General features: G+C 50.0%; 1 protein-coding gene across 1 annotated transcript in view; it reads left to right on the forward strand.

Annotated features, from left to right (window-relative positions):
• Positions 1–37: 37 nt before the first annotated feature.
• TAF6 (TATA-box binding protein associated factor 6) overlaps positions 38–15,202 on the forward strand; it is a 41,811-nt gene continuing 26,646 nt past the window's right edge. The window contains exons 1-6 of the mRNA XM_068274066.1: positions 38–137; positions 6,902–7,070; positions 7,696–7,782; positions 11,252–11,405; positions 12,229–12,285; positions 13,299–13,409. Coding sequence (XP_068130167.1) covers positions 6,921–7,070; positions 7,696–7,782; positions 11,252–11,405; positions 12,229–12,285; positions 13,299–13,409 — 559 coding nt within the window. The 5' untranslated portion in view covers positions 38–137; positions 6,902–6,920. The remainder of the gene's footprint in view (positions 138–6,901; positions 7,071–7,695; positions 7,783–11,251; positions 11,406–12,228; positions 12,286–13,298; positions 13,410–15,202) is intronic.

Genomic DNA, 15,202 nt, shown 5'->3' on the forward strand with positions numbered 1-15,202 from the left:
GCGTTTTATCCCATTTTCTGTCAAAAGTTCAAGTTTGCAGCATCGCCCAGACAGGACCTTCCTGTGGCGCTGCAGAGATGGGCGGAAGTTTACCCCGGAACCGGAAGTGGGTGAAGAGTTTGCACAGGAGAGCTTCGGTAAGTTCTGCACGGATTGGAGAGTGGTTTTTGTATATTTGTGTTTAGTTCTGTAGACATACAACGCCTGGTAATGCAATGAGGGCCACACTGCTGAGACTAAGCTGCTGCTGCTGCAGAGAGCAGGCTGGGAACAGCACATTGCTGGGGAAGGCGGGCAGCTGCACAGTGACTCCATTGCTTCTAAGCTCTAGCTCTGGGGCCAGGCTGAAATCCAGAAACCTTTATCAGAGACTGGAACAATCTGGGGGATTTATTTCCTTTTAACCAATACCAGTTGCCTGGCAGCACTGCTGATCTTTTTGACTGCAGTAGTGTCTGAATCACACCAGAAATAAGCATGCAGCTAATCTAGTCAGACTTAAGTCAGAAACATCTGATCTGCATGCTTGTTCAGCGTCTATGGCTAAGTATAAGGTAGGCAATTTGCACAGGTAACAAATATGTCTAAATGTTAGGTTTCATATAGGTTGTAGTAAACTATGCAGCCTCACACTATTTGGCCAATCCCAACGCTTCATATTGTAGACTAGAGGGTGCTGTGATTGTAGAACTAACTGTTCCCTTCCCTATGAGGTTTCTGGCTGAGTCCCCTAAACTAGATTTGCGTCCAGATGCTTTTGATGTCCACCTTGACCCCACCACTGCTGCCAAAATCACTTTTCATTTTGCAGCTGTGTTCCCATCCGTGTACAAGTGCAGCCATACTGCGCTTGTGCTAGTTTGGTCCGCGTCTGTGCAGTACCACAAGGTGTGGACTGAATTTGTGCATGTGCAGTTTGGCTGAGCTTCTACACAGATGAAAGCACAACCACGAGAATGTTTTCAAAAAGATCTTCCTAAATGTGTTCAGAAGGTCCCAGCGCTGGCTTGGTGGGGTTGAGGAGGATGGGGGAAGCCTCAGTTAGTTCTATCCAGAGACTCCCCTCTATTAATGTACATATCTATCTTTTACTTTTGTTCTTGTAGGTATGAATTAATGCCATCATTTGTATATAATGCTGCTACTGAGATGAAGAATTAGTGGGCACTCCAATAAATCAGTAAACAAATGCCTCAACAATGGAAGTGCGTGTTTAGAAGCGGGTGATCACTTCCCCTGAGACGCTGCTTGTGACAGTGTTTTGCCACTTTTAACTGCAGCTCAGAACGCACTATTGACCACCAAGATGGTGCACCTGACAGTCCCATAGGTACCTATGCTCACTTTACTGGCAGAGCAGTGATAGCAGCTCAACACCACTGGGAAGCAGAGCACCTAGCTGCTCCTGGGAACCTGCTGTGTCTGATTATTACCTCTATGTGAGAAGTCCTCAATAAAAGAGGTTATTAAAACAGCCCTGGGATAATTGGAGGCAGTTCAGGAAATGTTTAGTTTCAGCTTAGGCCTGGCACTCACTAGCAGCCTTTTCTAAGCACTAGTGATTTGAAATGGATATTTTATGTGCATTTATGTGACTGTTATTACTGCTTACTATATTCAGGAATGTTCCCAGTGCAGTATGCACACCGTCAATGGTCTGGGTGCTTGGTGAAGTGACTTCTGGCAAAGTCACTGCAATCACACAGTCATCAACACAAGTCACCAGCACACCAGTGTTTTCAACAAATGCCACATGCCTTGAGAAAGGGGGCCCGTGTGAGGCCCCTGAAACAATTGTCGGATACTGTGTGGAGATGATTGCACAATGAAAGTGCGAAGCATTTGCTGAAAACACTGGTGTGCTGGTGACTTGTGGTGACTATATTCAGGAATGGTTATTGTATTATGTTTGAACACACGGTCTACTTCCTGTAGCGTATCTTAATTCATTAATAAATAAAAGGTTTGAGCATTTTTGGTGTTTGTGTAGGTTTCTGTCAGCCAGTCCAGTTTGTGTAGGTTTCTGTCAGCAGTCTGAATGTACAATCTCACCACAATCTAAGTACTGTAAAGGTGGCCATGCATTGTTCCATCTGCTACCAGATTGTTAGATAGATCCCTCTCTGGAATAACAAGATGGCGCCGGACTCGGATGCTTCGGCCACAGGGCTCCGGCCTTTTTTGCTTTTTTAGGAGGAAATCTCTCCTCCACTTACCTCTGAGCTTCACCTCTTGCTGAGGTAGGAGGCAGAGGACATGGGCACTGCCGGTCCGGCTCTGCATCTGCCACGGACCGGCACATGATGACGGCGAGAGAAACAGCTGCTCGGGTGGCCCACGTGCAGTGCGCATGCATGGGGGACAGCACGGAGCTCTGCTGATCTGCCGCCGCTGCCCCTGCATCATCGGCGACCATCTGTGACACCTTTCAGGCCCCCCTCCCTAGTCCACTGGGGAGGATGTGGGGACACGGGAGAGCGCTCCTCGGCGCGAACCATCAGCCGCATGACGGCGGCGGCATGCCAGCTGATCAGGCGGTCAGCTGGTTCGGGGCCCACGTGCCCTGTTTGAAACTCCACCGCCGCTGCCCGGATTGCTGAAGGGGAACTGTGTAGCCTGCTGCTGGAGCCTCATAACACACGGGAGCCACACTAGCAGCTCTCCACTGCTGCTGCCGGGTCCTGGATCAGTGTCTGCCTTTTTACGCAGACACAGCAGGCCACTGATCCCATCCCAGATTGCTGCCCTGAGCCAGCCACCGCCACAACAGGAGGCTTCAGAGACCCCACACCTAAGCCGACCCACGGGCGAGCTGCTGGCACAGAGCTCAGCGACCACGTGGTGCGGGTCGCATAGTCACCGCTTCCTGTGGGACCTCCCACGTGGAAGAGATCCTCAGCTGTGCTCCAGAGAGGGTCTCCACCACCATCTTCACCATCCGCAGCCTCCATCCTGCTCGGCCACTCAGTGCTCAACTCTGCCACTGCTGAGGACCGAGCCAGCCTGCACCACCACCCAGCCCTGAAGATCAGCTGTCCACCTGCCGTCTGGACCACAGGCATGGACACTCTCGGAATGATTGTCGTAACCAGTGGTTTATTAAATCTACAGCCCTAAAAGGACTCTGCCTCTGTCTCTCTCCTCCTGCCTTGGCTCTGTCTCTTTCTTCCTCAGTCTCTCTTCAGCTATCCCTTCTCTCTATCTCTTTCTCTCTCTCTATCCACTCTTTTCCAGGACACACGGGGCACCTGGAACCGCTACGGAGCTGAGTGAGCGCCACCCAGAGATGGCAGGCTGCTCCCCTCACATAGCACCCCAGACTCCCCCAGCGTCCCTCACTGCAGTTATGTGCTGTATGTATATATAGGTATATGCTTACTTGGATACTGTCTGTACCTGATTGTATGTGTTGGATTGCATGTATGTGTTTGTACCATCTCCGACCCTGTATGAGCCAAAAATAATTCCGGATACAACCCCCGTTGTACTTGGCGAAATAAAATGATTCTGATTCTGAATAAATCTGATCAGAGAGGGATCTATTGCCTGGCTTCACACTGCACACTGATCTCCAATAGATTTCAACATGAAATCTATTGGAAATCGTTCTGCTGCCACCCCCCAAGTATAAATGTGTCTGCTACGTGTGCCGGTGTCATACTACAGGCGTTAGTGGTCTATCACCCATAAATCTGGTTCAGATTGTACCTGCAGAGTGTGTAATAGAGGAAGAATCGCCTCATTCTCCTGCAGAGTACCTGCGCATCATTCTTACATGTACCCCTAGTTACATTGCCTAGGGCCTGATCCATGTTCAGATGTGTAATAGAGGAAGAATCACCTCATTCTCCTGCAGAGTACCTGCACATCACTTTTACATGTACCCACAGTTACATTGCCTAGGGCCTGATAGATGTTCTTTGTTCCTGTCTGTACCTTTTAAGGTAGCCATACACTGGTCGATTTGCCATCAGATCCGACCAACAGATAGATCCCTCTCTGATCAAATCTGATTAGAGGGGGATCGTATGGCTGCCTTTACTGCAAACAGATTGTGAATTGATTTCAGCATGAAACCAATCACAATCTGTGAAGCTGCCGCCGCCCCCCGGGCCCCAGCATTCATTACCTGCTCCGGCCGGCGCGTATCCCCTGGTCTCCGTTGTCCCTTCTCCGTGCTCGGCTCCAGCTCCACTGAACTTCCTGCTGGGGAAGTTTAAACAGTAGAGGGCGCTCTACTGTTTAAACTTCCTGCCGGGACAGGAAGTTCAGTGAAGCTGGAGGAGCCGAGCACGGAGAAGGGACAACGGAGACCAGGGGATACGCGCCGGCCGGAGCAGGTAATGTATTTCCGCTAGCGCCGGCTGTCGGGCATTCGAACGCCGTTATCGACGCACTCCCGACCTGCCAGCGATTGAACGAAATCTTCCGCACAGGAATCGGCGGGAATGATTGATTTCGGACGGAAATCGATTGTTCTGTCAGCGTTTGCGCAATGTTTTCACAGCAGATTCGATCACAGTGATCGAATCTGCTGTATATCGGCGGGAAAATTGGTAGGTGTATGGGCCCCTTTACAAGTACTCTTACCAAGGACTAGTTTTAGTCTATGACTAAAGGGAATAAATATGGCAGTCTCCATATCCTTCTCACTTCAGTTGTCTTTTAAAATTCCTAAGCGTTGGCAGTTAAGAGACGAATTTCATGTTACATACTTGCAATCAACAAGATTGTAATATGCAAATTAGAGGAGTCGGTGGAATCCTAAACTTAGGGGTCGGAGTCGGTGGAATCCTAAACTTAGGGGTCGGAGTCGGTGGAATCCTAAACTTAGGGGTCGGAGTCGGTGGATTTTTGTACCGACTCCACAGCCCTGCTCAAATCCCTTTCACAAATCTAGCCATGCTTCTTAATCTTTTTAGTGATACCTCACTGGGAGGGAAAAAGATATATCTTGCCCAATTGTTATTCTCTTATGCTAGACGGGCTATAGCACTAGCCTGGAAAAAAGCCCATGCACCAACCATCTTATAATTCAGGTCACATGTTGATAACGATCTGCCCATATATAAAAATATATATGAGAACAGAGGTTCAGTTAAAAAATTCTATAAGATCTGGAAGAAATGGCTATCTACATTCCATATTGAGATTTAATTTTTATCATGTACGTTTCACCACTGATATTGGATAATTATTTTGCATTCTGATCATACTTAAAAATAAAAATTGTTTTCTCAAAAAAAAAAAAAAAAGACGCACGCTACTCTGCCAGGACCACACGTTGCGCGCGCCCCTTAAAATGAACTCACATCGTTCAAATTAAATTGCGCTGGCGGACACTTTACATTTAGTGAAACAACTCCCTTATACTCTCTCTCTGTCCCGTCTATTTCATATTCCAGTTCCACTCATACAAGGCTTAAGGCATCAGGGGAGCCATACTATCACAGGGAAAAAAAACATATGTAGAAGTAGGTAAATACTTGTTCTACTTACATAACGTGTATTGCACTGTCCATGTTTTAATTGCAGTGAACTGTATATACAGTAGTAAGTAAAAAAAAAAGTGTTCCAGGCATTTCCATCTTTACTGCCTCTGACTGAAGGCCGATGCTGATGTAATTTTATCCTTTACTCCCCCCCCCTCCCCCCGAAACGGCACTGTCATATCTAGCTTGCTTTGTAAACACATGTGAACACAGCATAGATCAGATTTCAGAAGCTTCTGCAGAGGGGTGAGGTGTATATTCCGGGGCTGTGGAGTCGGTACAAAAATCTTCCAACTCCGACTCCTCAGTTTATGAAACCACGACTCCGCCTCTGACTCCGGGTACTCAAAATGGCTCAGACTCCGACTCCTTAGTCTAATACTTAACAGGGCTGTGGATTTTGTACCAAAATCATCCAACTCCGACTCCTCAGTTTATGAAATCAACGACTCCCACTCCGGGTGCCCAAAATTGCCTCGACTCCGACTCCCCAGCCCTGGTATACTCCTTCTTAACCCCCTGTCACACTGAACTGCCCTCAGCCAATCAGTGTTGAGCAGGAATGTGGGAGGAGAGATAACAAGCTTACCTCTCCCTGACATTGTACCATTAAAGGTGCGTACACACGCACTACCAGCGGCAACGACGGGTCCGCCGGACCCTCCCGCTGGGCGGACGTTCAGCCGACAGTAGTGCGTGTATGTGCTGCCGGCGGACTGAACTGCTGAGCGGATCGTTCAGAAACAGCCTTATCAGTCGAGGGTCCGGCGGACCCGTCGTTGCCACTGGTAGAGCGTGTGTACGCACTTTAAGGAGCCAGTCTGACTGAGATAACATTCGTTGCAGCAGACACATTTATGATTATATTGGAATGCTTGCAATGCAGGGTCAGGATGTAGGCTGCATAATAAACACAACGCAGTGGGTACATGGAATTTTATTGTGTGGCTGACAATCCCGCTTTAACTCTAAACTACCTCTCATCATCAAGCTAATTTTAGTCCAATCCAGTAACTTCCACTCATTCTAACCAATAACCCTTCCCAGTGTTCTCCCCAGAAGCCGGGTGGCATGAAAAAGTAGCCGGGTGGCATGAAAAAGTAGCCGGGTGGCATGAAAAAGTAGCCGGGTGGCATGAAAAAGTAGGCGGGTGGGTGAGATGAGAGTATGCAGGGCCGGTGCTTTTCTGCACAACTCTACTTACAACAGAGAAGGAGGTGAGCTGATGACAGCCGGGTGCTCACCACAACTAGCCGGCTGGATCACTCGGCTAAAAGAGCCTGGGGAGAACACTGCCTTCCCTTTCCCGACCCTTCCCTTCTGGCAGGTTACTGATATTGTGTGTACAGAATACCCATGAATTCATATCCTTTGTTGTTGTTTTTTTCCCCCATTTCCTCTTCTATCAGGCTCCCCAAACACGCCGCCATGGCGGAGGGGAAGAAGATCGGTAACGCTCTCCTCCCCAGCGAGTCCATGAAGGTGATTGCCGAGTCTATGGGAGTGTCGCAGATATCGGAGGAGACCTGCCAACTACTCACACAGGAGATCAGCTTCCGGATCAAGGAGGTCTCTCAGGTCAGAGGCCACCAGGGAATGCCAGAGGCTGAAATATTGAGCCACTGCTAGATAGTATACTGCTAGATAGTGTACTGATTAAGGGCTCTTCCTGTTCAGTAAGCCAGCACCTATTGAGTTGGAGACCTTGCCTATAGAGCACACCCTAGTGGCTGCAGCTCTGGCGCTTTGAGTCCGCCAGGAGAAAAGCACAATATAAATGTTCTGTGTCCCCTGCTTACAAACGACTCAGGTTACATTGTTTCAGAGATACAAAGTTGTCATGTAGAGGTACATAGTTGTCTATGTATCAGTATTGTATATTTTGTACTTGAAGACAACTATGTTACTGACTCTGAAACAATGTTACTTGAGTCGTTTGTAAGGAGGGGACACAGAACATTTATATTGTGCTTTTCTCCCGGCGGACTCAAAATTGCAGTTTTATCATAATTTGGGAGCCGTCTTTTGAAGGCGCCCAGATTACTGACTGAACGCTGCATCACATCACTGGTGTCCTCCCAGGAGCCAGAGGGCGACATACATCCCTCATTAGTCCGCCAGAACACACCCACAACCGCTGTATCGCTATTGGCTGGCCTGACTCCATCCACTGACAGTCATTCCCTTCTCTTCACTCCCGCAGGATGCCATGAAGTTCATGCATGTTGGCAAGAGACAGAAGCTCACCACCAATGACATAGACGCCGCGCTCAAGCTGAAGAACGTGGAGGTAAGAGGGCAGACATGCACAGGGTTACCATCGCAGGTTCACAGGGCTGATATTTTTCTGTGACCGCGTAAAAATTATTTTGTTTATTTATTAACCTTTTGGGGACCGATGTAGTTTGAATCTACGCCCAGCAGGCGACGCGATCGTGCGCACTGTAGAGGGGGAGATTAAGCTGTCATATGACAGCTGACATCTCCCCTCAGTGATCAGCAGCCATCGGGCATGGCTGCTGATCACATGATCACTATGATCGCCGGCAGATCAGTGATCACTTAGAGCTGCGGCGATAGGGGGGAAAGAAGAGGATCCACTCACCTCCCTGCTGTTCCCCCGACGATCGGTGCTCTCCTACGCTCTGGCCGGCATCCCCGCTGTATTGATGCTATGTGCCGGGTCCTCGCTTGATGACATCATCAAGCCGCGACCCGGAACTTAGCATCAGTACGAGCTGGGAAGCCAGCGGGAGCAGAGGTGTCTACAGCTGCTCATCGCTGGAGCCTGGGAGGTGAATAAAGCCTGCCAGCAATACGGGGGACACCTGGCCACCCAGGGGGGACCATACCTACGTGCCCACAGTAGGGATCCGGCTGCCTGATCACCCCCCCCCCCCCCCCCCCCCCCCCCCGCATGTAAAATGCCTGGTCCTTGAGGGAGGGTAGGCAGCCGGTACCGAAGGGGTTAAAGGAAACCCAAAGTGGGAAAAAAAACCTTATGAGATAATGAATTGCATGTATAGTACGATTAGTTAATAGAACATTCACAATAAAAGAAAAGAGTCTCATATTTTTATTTTCAGTATATAGCCTTTTTTTTATAACATTGCATCATTCTGTCACATTTGCAGTTTTAAAGCCACACTGTAGGTGTTGATTCAATAATAACAATTTATTTCCCCTTTTTCATGCTAATACACTAGCGCAACTTAAAGAGAGTCTGAAGCCTAATAAAATACTTCTTTTTTTCCTGCTACTCGTTTTAAGCAATATCAGCAGTGCTGAAATGCCGTATTCCCACTGCAGAATGAGGGCTTTATACCCCCCGGGAGCACTTCCTGTAAGAGGCAGAGCTCTGCGCTGTAGCTCTGCCTCTACTGGAGTCGACCTCCGCTGATCGCAGCCCCTCTCAATCTTCTTTCACAGAGAGGGGCGGGGAGAGGCGGAGATCCGCACAGAGATTGGCTCCAGTGGAGGCAGAGCTACAGCACAAAGCTCCGGCCTCCCCAGGCAGCAAAATCCACGACCTGGAAAGTAGTGGAATTTTGCCCTGGGATTTGGGGGATACAAAGCTCTCATTCTGCCGTGGGAATGCAGCGTTTCAGCACTGCTGATATTGCTTAACAAAATAAGCAGGTAAAAATAATTATTTTATTAGATTTCAGACTCTCTTTAACCACTTGCCGACCGCGCACTCATACCGCGCGTCGGCAAAGTGGCAGCTGCAGGACCAGCGACGCAGTATTGCGTCGCCAGCTGCAGGCTGATTAATCAGGAAGCAGCCGCTCGTGCGAGCGGCTGCTTCCTGTCAATTCACGGTGGGGGGCTCCGTGAATAGCCTGCTGGCCGCCGATGGCGGCTCGCAGGCTAAATGTAAACACAAGCGGAAATAATCCGCTTTGTTCACATTTGTACGGCGCTGCTGCGCAGCAGCGCCGTAAGGCAGATCGGCGATCCCCGGCCAATCAGCGGCCGGGGATCGCCGCCATGTGACAGGGGACGTCCCGTCACTGGCTGCACAGGACGGATAGCGTCCTGTGCAGCCCGGATCTCCAAGGGGGGGCCAGGTAGGAGAGGGAGGGGGAGGATTTCGCCGCGGAGGGGGGCTTTGAGGTGCCCCCCCCCCCGCAACACCCGGCAGGCAGGAGCGATCAGACCCCCCCAGCACATCATCCCCCTAGTGGGGAAAAAAGGGGGGCGATCTGGTCGCTCTGCCTGCACGCTGATCTGTGCTGGGGACTGCAGAGCCCACCCAGCACAGATCAGCTACAACAGCGCTGGTCCTTAAGGGGGGGTAAAGGGTGGGTCCTCAAGTGGTTAATGACCCCCGCTTGCTGTGTAACTAAGCAACGGCCTCCGCTTTTAACAGGTTCTGTGTGTAACTAAGCAACGGTCGCTGCTTTTAACTACGATTAACCTCCTTGCCGGTTATCCTGAGCTCAGCTCGGGGTAACCTGCGTAGGAGGATTTCTCAGGCCCCGCTGGGCTGATTTTCAAATTTTTTTTTTTCCTGCACGCAGCTAGCACTTTGCTAGCTGCGTGCAGTTTCCGATCGCCGCTGATTCGCCGCTACCCGCGCGCCCCCCCCCCCCCTCCAGACCCCTTGCGCAGCCTGGCCAATCAGTGCCAGGCAGCGCTGAGGGGTGGATCGGGCTTCCCTCTGACGTCCCGACGTCCATGACATTGGTGACGTTATCCCGCCCGGTCACCATGGCGACCGGGGAAGCCCAGCAGGAAATCCCGTTCTGAACTGGATTTCCTGCTTACTCTGATCGCCGAAGGCGATCAGAGTGTATAGGGAGATGCCGCTTGTCAGCGGCTATCATGTAGCGAGCTCTGGGCTCGCTACATGATTTAGAAAAAAAAAAAAAAAAAAGTGTTGCGCTGCCCCCTTGCCGCCAGAGTTGTAACGGCAAGGGGGTTAAGGGCAGATGGTAGGCCCGATACGCGTGAGTTGATCCTGTGATTTTATTGCCATGTCTGTGGATTTTTCTAATAAACTACAACCTTTTTATACTTCTACCTGGTCTAGCTTGTGGATCCTCCTTTTTTGTTCGGTCGCTGCTTTTAACAGGTCCGTGTGTAATTAAGCAACGGTCGCTGCTTTTAACAGGTTCCGTTCCATGCACATGATTGCTTTCACAAGGTGATCGATTTATACCTTGCCGATTGGCTGGTGAACGTCATGTGATTGTCTTATTTCTACTTCCTGGTTTAGCCTACACAGGAAGTAAAAGTGAGCTATAAGCACATGACTGCAATCAGCCTGTCAGAGAAGTACAGACTGATCATTGTATTAAATCACAGACAGAGGCGCTTATCGTGACCTTGAGACTGTACTGTGTGTACTCCTATTTTTTATTGCCTGAGGAAGCGGGAATATACCTGCGAAACGCGTTGCAAAAAAAACCCTGGAGTGTACCAATAAATTTGTTTTGAATGCACAGTTTTTGTGTCTGCTTGCGGGGGTAAGCCCACCTCTGCGTCCTAAGCAATTTTAAAAGTTTTAAGAATTGATTTTATCCTGGACGCCTCTGTTCTTCATTACGTTTATTACGTTATAATTGTATTAAATTGACCACATGCTTTTTTGTTTTTAATTCTCCCAAAGTGCATTAAGGGGATATCTAGTCCTATCAGATTCTGCTCTCTTTGGTCTGAGGCCTAGCTCTCTTTGCTTGAACCTGTCTTATCTGTGCATTGTATGAGCAGATTGTATGAGCAGGGGACATAATCAGCACTGTGCACTCTTGCAGCCTATATACGGGTTCCATGCCAAGGAGTTCCTGCCATTTCGCTATGCCAGCGGGGGAGGGCGAGAGCTGCACTTCTATGAAGAGAAAGAGGTGGATCTCTGTGACATCATCAGCACGCCTCTTCCCCGTGTGCCTCTCGATGTGTCCCTGAAAGGTGAGAAGCCCCAGCTGTCCATTCACCTGAATGACTGAATAATAACTGTACAGCAAATAGTTGTGTGATGTGAGCCTGTGTCGTCTGTATGGGGTGATGGGGTATCACCGCAGCTGTAATGCTAGCCCAGATTACAGCAGTGTGTAACTAAAGGGGAGCAACCCCTGAGGCTGGGGGGGGGGGGTGTTTAGTGCTGAGGGGGAGGCAATCCCTGAAGCCACAGGGGGCCCAGAGATGCGGGGGGTAATCCCTGGGACCACGGGGGGCCTGCAGCTGGGGCAATTCCTGAGACCGCAGGGAGCCCAGTGCACCGGGGGGGGGGGGGGGGGGGGGGAGTTCCCTTAGACTGTGGGTGGCCTGGAGCTAGGGGGGAATGGCAATACCTGAGACTGTGGGGGGCCTGGAGCTAGGGGGGAGGGGGCATCCCTGAGACCGCGGGGAGTGCAGTGCTGGGGGCAGTCCCTGAGATCATGGGGGAGGGGCAGTGCTGGGAAGGGCAATCCCTGAGACTGCGGGTGGGCAGTGCTGGGAAGGGCAATCCCTGAGACTGCGGGGGGGGGGGGGGGGGCAGTGCTGGGAAGGGCACTCCCTGAGACTGCAGGGGGGGGCAGTGCTGGGAAGGGCAATCCCTGAGACTGCGGGGGGGGGCAGCGCTGGGAAGGGCAATCCCTGAGACTGCGGGGGGGGGGGCAGTCCTGGGGGGGAGTTGGAGCTAGTTAGTACTGAGAGGTATTGCGAAGTGACACACAGTAGCAGATGGGAATACTCAGAGCTGCAATGTTCAGTCTGTATATCACTAATTGTCTGTTATTTCTGTCTCCAGCTCACTGGCTGAGTATTGAAGGGGTGCAGCCCGCCATTCCAGAAAACCCTCCTCCAGGTGACACATTATATCCCTCCTCAGTTAATTTACTCCATCTTACCTTATTCACCCCTTCAGTCTTACTTTCTTCACCCCGCTCTAATTTCTTTATCCTTCCTCCCACTCTTTCCACTTCTCTTTCTCTCTTCCTCCCCCCCTCCCTTTTTCCCCATCTTCATCACTTCCTGTCTTCTTCCCTTCCTTAAGCTCCTCCTCCTTCTACTCCTGAATTTTGCTCTCTCTCATCATCCCTCCTTCCTTCTCTTCCTTCTCCTGTCCCTCTATTCCTTCTTTTCTTCCACCTGTCCTCTTTTTTTTTCTTCTTTTGCCTTAACCATTACCTCATTTTATTTCATTCCTCTCTTCCTCCCTCCCTTGTATTCCTCTTCTCCCTTCTACAGTCCTTATTGCAACCCTCTGTTCCTTCCTCCTTCCCTCCCAGCTTCTGTTCTTTTTCCCTCTCTTACACTGTTTCCTTCCCTCCTCTGGTCCCTTCTTCCTCTCTCTCCCTCCTATTTCTCTTCCACCCTCTCCCCCCCCCCCCCCCCCCTCTCCTTCCATTCCTTTCCCCTTCATTTATTTATCTTCCATTCTTCACTCAGTTTCTCCCTCCTTCATTTCCTGCAATCGTTCACATCTACCTTTCTTTCTTTCCCTCTCTCTTTCTTTTTCTTTCTCTCTCTCTCTCTCTCTCTCTCTCTCTCTCTCTCTCCCCCCCCCCCCTTTACACTTTTCAACCCTGCTTTATAATTCCTTTAACCCTTTCTCTCTTCTCTGTTTCTTCCCCTCTCCTCTTTATGTTTCCCTCTTCTTTCTCCCACTCCCCTGTCTTGTTTTTTCCCTTCCTTTGTCATTCCCTCCACCTTTCTATCGCTCTCCTCCCCTTTACTCTTTGTCACTTTCAATTATCAGATTTTTCCCCTCTTTCTCTATTTCCCTTCTGTTTCCACCTCCCGTGTTTTCCCTTCCGTCCCCTTCCTCTCTCTGCTCCTATCTGCCTTGTAATGAACATTCCCTCTGCGTTTCTCTAGTGCCGAAGGAGCAGCAGAAGATGGAGGCCACGGAACCGCTGAAGGCTGTGAAGCCGGGACAGGAAGAGGCGGGTCTGAAGGGGAAAGGACAGGGAGCCAATGCAGTGGAAGGTAAAGGCCAGTCCTCTGTGTCTTGTGTTTGCTTAGGGGAGGTGTGGCCAGACACCGGAAGTGCAGTGATGCTTCGTGGGATGAGACTACGCAGGTAAATATAACTTTTTATTACAACCGCACTGAAGGATTTTTATTTTATGGATGGAGATTCACTTTAAAGTGTACCCGAGGCGTTAAAGCAAACATGAAGTGAAAAAAAACGTATGAGGTGAATTATAAGTGTAGTACGGATAATGAATAGAACATTAATCGCAAAGAAAAGAGTCTCATATTTGTATTTTCAGTTATATAGCTTTTTTCCTTCTTCATATTGTCACAGTTGCAGTTTAGAAACCACACTCTATAATGGCCCTTTAATCTTTCTTGCAGTAAAACCTAAATCTCAAGCTGTTTCTCACTGTTTCTTGGCTGTTTAAGTGCCCCAGAAAACAGGACTGTACTCCGCCCAGTGGAGCTCAGAGATGCTTTTTTGCATAGATAATAACTCAAGTGTGTTAACTCTTTCTGCACTGGAAAACAATATGAAACTCTTTTCTTTGCTACTAATGTTCTATTTCTCATCTGTTTTACACATACAATTCATTATCTCATAAAAGCATTTTCGCATCTGGCTTGATTTAAAAAGTAAATACTTACCTATGAATCCTTTAGAGGCCCCCTACGCCGCCCCCCTTCGCCACTTGCGGACTCCCTGAAGATTACCGACAAGGGCTTGTCCATAGGAGCATTGAGGCTGTGCCTGCGCAGTAAGCCAGAGCTGCTTGTACACAAACGCCTCTCTGTGCTGCGGCGCAGGCGTGGCCACGCCCATGCCAGAAGAGAAGTGCGGCCTCAATGTTATAGCGGACCTGAACTCAGAACTTCCTCTCTACTCTAAAAGATACGCAACAGCATAATTAACCTTTAACCACTTAACGACCGCCTAACGCCGTTAGGCGTCGGCAGGTCGCAGTGGTGTTTCCATGGCCGTTCCATGTCAGTTCACGGAGGGTGTCTCCGTGAACAGCCTGCGAGCCTCCGATCGCGGCTCGCAGGCTAATTGTAAACACGCGGGTAAGAAATCCCCGGTGTTTACAGCGTACGGCGCTGCTGTCGCAGCAGCGCCGTAAAGGAGATCGGCGATCCCTGGCCTCTGATTGGCCGGGGATCGCCGGCATCTGATAGGCTGAAGCCTATCAGAGGCAGTACAGGACGAATCGCCGTCCTGTGCCGCCCATGGGAGGGGAGGGAGGGAAGGAGAGAGAGGGTGGAATAGCGCTGCGGAGGGGGGGAGCCCCCCCCCCCCCTGCAAGGCACAAGTAGCCGGCGGCGATCAGACCCCCCCCCCCCCCCCCCCCAGCAGGAGGGGGAAGTCTGATCGCCCTCCACCAAACACGATCTGTGATGGGGGCTGAAGAGCCCACCCAGCACAGCGCAGGAAAAAATCCCCTGGTCCTTAAGTGGTTAAACTAAAAACATTTCTTTGTTACAACTGATACAAATCCAACATTAAATCTGTACAGTTTCTACTTCCTGATTCATGGAAGCCGACATATTGTTTGCAGCCTGTGCTTTCAAATGGGCTTATCTGCCTTCTCTGCCATGGCAGTCATGTGACACAGGGAAGAGATCAGATTACAACTTGTGATTAGACACAAATGAGGGGGAATTAGACAGGCTATACTCTCTAAATACATACAGGGGTGATTACTCTATGTTTTCCTTCTGTCCTGTGCAAGAGGTCAGGTCCACTTTAAGGGGGGTCCCAAGAAGTGGTGGGGGGGCCAGAGGATAGCTTGGGAAACCTCTGA

This window comes from Hyperolius riggenbachi, chromosome 3 (genome assembly GCF_040937935.1).
Source record: "Hyperolius riggenbachi isolate aHypRig1 chromosome 3, aHypRig1.pri, whole genome shotgun sequence".
NCBI classification, from domain to species: Eukaryota; Metazoa; Chordata; class Amphibia; order Anura; family Hyperoliidae; genus Hyperolius; species Hyperolius riggenbachi.